This window comes from Alligator sinensis, unplaced genomic scaffold, assembly GCF_000455745.1.
Source record: "Alligator sinensis unplaced genomic scaffold, ASM45574v1 scaffold2188_1, whole genome shotgun sequence".
NCBI classification, from domain to species: domain Eukaryota; kingdom Metazoa; phylum Chordata; order Crocodylia; family Alligatoridae; genus Alligator; species Alligator sinensis.
The window spans coordinates 23,297-29,296 of record NW_005843669.1 but is presented as its reverse complement, the minus strand read 5'-3'; the positions used below and the strand labels follow the sequence as shown (position 1 = coordinate 29,296).

At 39.4% G+C, this 6,000-nt stretch overlaps 1 protein-coding gene across 1 annotated transcript in view; it reads right to left on the bottom strand.

Annotated features, from left to right (window-relative positions):
• LOC102384668 (fibrillin-2) overlaps window positions 1-6,000 on the bottom strand; it is a gene marked incomplete at its 5' end in the record, with an annotated part of 62,765 nt that overhangs the window by 34,077 nt on the left and 22,688 nt on the right. The window contains 2 exons of the mRNA XM_006039061.2: window positions 3,010-3,162; window positions 3,842-3,967. Of these exons, the coding sequence (XP_006039123.2) occupies window positions 3,010-3,162; window positions 3,842-3,967 (279 nt within the window). The remainder of the gene's footprint in view (window positions 1-3,009; window positions 3,163-3,841; window positions 3,968-6,000) is intronic.

Sequence of the window (6,000 nt, the reverse complement as noted above, 5' to 3'; positions counted from 1 at the left end):
TCCTGCTTTTGTGTTTTGAACTTTTCAAGTGTCACACTAAGTTGTTTCTAAATATCAATATTTAATGGTACCTTTTCCAGAAAGTGAGTGACATCTGAGAGGTAATGGTAACAACCCCCTCAGAGTTCCTCTATTCCTAAAACTGGACAATTCAGCAGATATAAAAATTTAGTCATAAACACGAAGTGATGGAGACAGCAAAACACTGCAGGTAAAAAACATTTATTACAGCAGGTTTGGGACCTCCTTAATGATAATGGGTGTAATTCACAACAACATGAGACATTAAACTCTACAAACTCTTAGCCAAATACATTGTACAGAGCAAGAGAGTTTGTCAAACAGAAATATGAAAAAAAATGAAAGAGTTATTCAGAAAGAAAATGAAAAGGCAGTGGCATGTGAAGCTCATTTAAAGGAACAATATACTTCTCATCAAAGTATAATAGTTCTTTTAATGAGCCATTCAGCTTAATTTAGCAAGCTGGTTAAGGTCAACACACCATAACCTTTGCTTCTGTGATGCACAGCCCACACCCAGACAGCAGAACATACTCATTATCTCACAACAAATATAGCTATTCAACCATTTACATTTGGAATTTGTGTTTGATCCCCCCACACAATCCCCCATTTTAGGGGAATAAGAGATCAAAAATGCCTCCCACTGCAGCAAAAAAAACCAAAAAAAACCCCCAAAAACAAAAACTTAAGAAAGAAAAGCCAACAAGGTAGAATTGTGAGAGACACCTATTTTTAAGCGTATAACTATTCACAGAATTGCTTAAATGGATATTTTAATGGACATTTAAGAACAGCTAAAATAAAATGACACATAGTGAATGGTGTTTTTACAGCCATGTGCTGTCTTATTTTTATCATGATGATGACATTGCAGCTCATCATCACCATATAATATGAAGTTATTCAACCATAATTACTTCATGGTTTTCCATATCAGCAACCTCCTATTTCCTAGGTCTTCATCTCCCACTTCTGGTTGCTAAAAGAATACTTCTTTTTCATTCTCCCTGTCCTGCTTATTGAAAGGGATTTTGTTTAATCCCCTATTTCTGCTTCCTGGATGCTTTGTTACTATTTAAATTATTTCTCCCAATGCCACAAGACAGACCAGGCAAAGAAAAAGGACCAATTAAGGTACAGGGACTCTACAAAAGATACACACAGCATGCAAGCTAAGTATCACAACCTATGATAGAGTACCATGCATCTATTATTGTACATTGTTTCCTAGTGTACTATTAGGCTTCTGCTTAGTCGACTGCTTAGCATTAATTTATGAATCCTAGGGACTAACAATGGATTTGATTTTTCTGCTATACAACCAAGTCTCTCCTTTCTCATTTTGTGCTTTAGATAGCTCAAAAATGAATGTTTACTTCATTCCTTATATGAAATCCCTGGCACTGGGATAGAAAAAAGTAATCTAGAAGTGACCATCATGTTTCTAAATGCATTCTGATCTTTCTATTGGATTCCTAGATGCTGATGAAACAAAACCAGAAAATATGTACAGCATATATATGACCAAGGTCCCCTCTTCTTTTGCATCACACTAGACATGGATTATGCAACTCCTAGAATGAGGAGGTAAGAGCTCACAGAGCACAGAACCGTGCATCCCCCAATTTATAGAAACCTCCTTGCTCAGTTTGCTCCCACAAGATGGTTCATGGGGTACATGTAATGACAGCTGTCTATCTGGGACTGTACTGTAGTTAGTAAGTCATAGAATCCTAGAAAATGAGGGTTGGAAGGGACCTCAGTAGGTCATGTAGTACAACCCCTTGCTCAGAGCAGGACCATTTCCAACTACATCATTCCAACCAGGGCTTTGTTGAGCTGGGCCTTAAAAATCTCCAAAGATGGAGATTTTACCATCTCTCTAGGTAACTTGTTCCAGTGCTTTACCACCATCCTAGTGAGCATGTTTTTCCTAATATCTAACCTAAACTTCCCTTGCTGCAACTTGAGTCAAGTCACTAAGTACACTGCACTTTACTTACTAATTACACCCACCTTCATGGACAATGAGCTGTTAAAATAAACCCAAAGCAGATGGAAGAATTGCTAAACACAGCCAGAGCCCTCACTCTGTGTATGTTAGCAATACCATAATGCAGACACATGCCCAGCATTACTGTCTGTCTTCAGCTTGGCATCTGCTTTATAAATGAGAGCTCTGTAGCCATTTACACGGCAGCATAAAAAGTGGCTTGCTCAGGGTTTATCCTTTGGCATCAAGCATATGTCCTTTTATGTCACAGTGGACATGTCTACACAAGATGCTGACTGAGCAGTAGCCTAATACTACTACGCAGTAAATTTGGCGTATTAAAAACTGTGCCAAAATGCTACTGTGCAGTAATATTAGGCTACTGCACAGTAGTGTCACTTAAAAGGTGTTCGGTGGCACTACTGCACAGTAACTCCAGTTACCGCGCATTTATTTAGTACTGGCTTATACAAGTACTTGCCTAAATAAGTACTAAATAAATGCGCAGTAACTGGAGTTACTGAGCAGTAGCGTCACTGAACGCCTTTTAAGCGACACTGCTGTTCAGTAGCCTAATACTAGGCTACTAGCATCTCGGCAGTACTTGTATAAGCAAGTACCAAAGAAATGAACAGTAATCACTGCATAGTAGCGTCTCGTGTAGATGTACCCAGTGTGTTAGAAAACTGCACTTTAATTTCGATAATTATTTTCATTTATGCACATACAAGCGTCTCCACAGGCCTCTCGGTGCCTTGGCAATTACTAAAAATACAGCCCATTCACAGTTAATAAAACAAACCCAACATACTCCTTTCTATATCTACTGGATAAAATTATTTCAAATAAAAATGTCAATTAAGAGCAATATTGTCACTCTTCTTTCCGTTTGGATAACAGCAAAGGTATGATCTTGACTGAAACTTTCTGTCATCTGAAAAGTAGTAGATGCCCTATGAAAATTATAACTAAGTTTTCTGGATAGGTTTTACCTGTTCCTGGTGTTGGACATGGCTCACAAGGTTTGTTCCAGGCTTTGCCAACATTGTATGTGCAGCAGCACATCCTCTTGGTCACATTGAAGGGCAGTTCATTCTCACAGGTGGTTCCATTATAACTTCTATAGCAAAAACTCTTCCGCATGTCTACATGTGGGAAAACACTCAGATTTACTAAAAAACCAACAAGGTAGGTCAAATGAAAATCAAATCCCTTCAGCTACAGACCTCACCACTGAGATTTATTTATTCTGACTCACAGACTGTGCATGTGCAGCACATTTAAAAATAACAATAAAGACTTAATCATGTTTTGTCTTCATATTAGACTAGCTGAATATGTTTGCTCCATTGACACATGTTTATCTCTATTCAGGCATGGACGCCTGACAAGACAAAAACATTTCCAGGAAACTAAAAGCAAAATGTACAAATTGTTCAGACCCATTTTTCTGGCAAACTCTCCACCTGGAAGCCACATATAAATATAAAAAATGACTTGTAAAATGAAAAGCTCTTTCTGATTTTCATTTAAAAAGTTGTACTCGATACAATTGTACTCATTTCAGATCAGCCATATGGATCTCTTTTCTGGATGCATGGCATAGTTGTTTTGCAGTAAGCGGTAAGAAAAAACCAATATGATGTGAAGAGCTTTAAAGCAGCAGGGTTGCAACTTAATGTTCTGATAAGACACTTAAAAGAGGCCACAACTTCTAAAATTTCAAAGTCAGTCTTGCTGTAGGGAATATTTTAAGCAACCAGATGAATTCCAACAAAGATCTGCTTAGTACAACATACCAGATAAATGTGAAGTTTCACATACCCATGCAGTTATGTCCTCCATTGACCTGCATATACTCAGGAGGACAAATGCAGGTGTAGTTCCCCAAGGTGTTGTAGCAGGTGCCAGGACCACAGACACCGGGATGTGCAACACACTCATCAATATCTAGAGAGATCAAGCAAAAAGGTGTAGTTCACAAACTAATGAGGGCCAAGCCCAATTAAATAAGTACAAGTGTACTTTCTAACAGCTTAGTAACTCTAGCAGTTTGAAACAGGAAATTTTTTGTAGTGTAGTGTATCCTCTGTTTTAGTGATGGGCATGCCATCTTTGTAGCATGACAAACAGCCTGATCGTGGTGACATTTGGTTTCTGCAGTGATGCAAGGCTGTATACAGTGCTACAAAAGTAACATGTGTCCAAGATCTTAGTCTTAAACTAGGACAGACATTTATTCCTAATAAATATGAAATGAATTGAATTGACATGAATGGCTTCAAATTATTTAAAGCAGCTCATCAAAATGACTGATGACCTATGATTTAATGTCAAAATAAAATTCTGTCTCTAGCACTCTTCCATGCAGAAAAAGGACTCAAAAGGTATATCAATCTCTAAAGATTTTTTTTCCCTCCATCACAACTGAAATTACTCGAGCTATTAAGCAAGCCGTATTTGTAAGTAGGGTAGTGATTATTTTCCTAAGACTTTTTTTTGCTAGATCCTGAATTTAGAATGCAAGGCAAGAAAACTAACAGAATACTGGACTTAATAGTCTTCACTATGCTGAACTTATCAGACCCCATCTGCTTCCATTTTACTGATTGACCATGGAGGTGTCTACATCCTACAGATTTAATGGAGTTCAATGAAGATGCAAATATGCAACTTCAGGAGAACAAGGAGCCTGGAGGGGATTGAAAAAGCAGAACAGAAGATGCTGTAGAAGATGGATATGAAGGGTGCCAGCAGAATGGGAGATGGGGTAAGATAAAGAAGCAGGGAAGCACGGAGTTGAGAAAATGGAGCAGAGAATCATGGGACACTTGCTGGAGGTATCCCAGCCCTTTGGCAAGCCTTAGTCAAGGCTTTGTTCCTAACAAACAAACAAAAATTAGTTGGACTAGGAGCTACCAATACTATTTTGACTCATCACACTCAAAGAGGGAAGATAGTTAAGCATCCTAGGGGTTAAGGGATCCAGAAACAATTCCTTAAGGCCTATGAAGGTTGAACTCCTAAGGTAATCCACCTGAAGTTGGGTAATATACTGTGAGTTCCTCTGACATCTAATGAGGCTTAGAGGGCCTGACAAGCTCCTTACAGAAGCTGGTTTTGGGAAACTCACAATATGTCTAATATGACTTGGCAGGGTTAGATGAACCCACTAAAGCACACTTTTTATGCCTTGTGCACCTAAGATCAAAAGGACGTCAGGGAAACACAAGGATCTAGATGGAGGTAGAGTTGGGCTCTCAGGAATTTTCTAGTTTGGGCCATGTTTCTCACAGGAAGCCTGAAAACATTCCTTCTTGACAGAAGTACAAACTCTAAAAGATGAACCTTGTGAGGTTTCAGATATCTTCCTTGGCATAGGCCTGTGGCCCAGAGTCAGTACTAAAGCAAATGCTTTGTTATCTGGCACCCATGGGGAGTGCCGGATAGCAAAACATGCCGGTTAACTGAGAGGTCCGAACAGGCATCTTTGCCTGTTCAGGCTGCCACTTCTCCCACCACATCCGGGGAGTCGCCACCCCTCCCACTGCATCACTGACCCTCCCGCAAGCCCTGAGAGACAGGGAGGCAGGCCCCGTGCAGTCTGCTATGCCCCGGGCTGTGGGGGCTCAGTGAAACCAAAAGTGCCACTGTGGGCACTTCTGGTTTTGCTTTTACCTTATAAGCCAGCATGCCGGTTAATAGAGCATGCCGATTTGTAAGGTGCCGGTTAAGGTAGCTTTTACTGTACATACATTATTTGCTTGTATTTATAAACAAGAGAAGAGTCATTAATACTGGGGCATCACAAAATCTTATAAAGTTATCATTACACCATGTGCAACAGAGAAGAATTAGCAAATCCTTGAAGTCCTTTCCTCATATGAATTACACGGGATTCTAATTAAGGTACTCTTTTTATTACACCTTACCATTTGGAACCACCACCATTTTTTTGGTTGCAATCTGCCACTAAACATCAT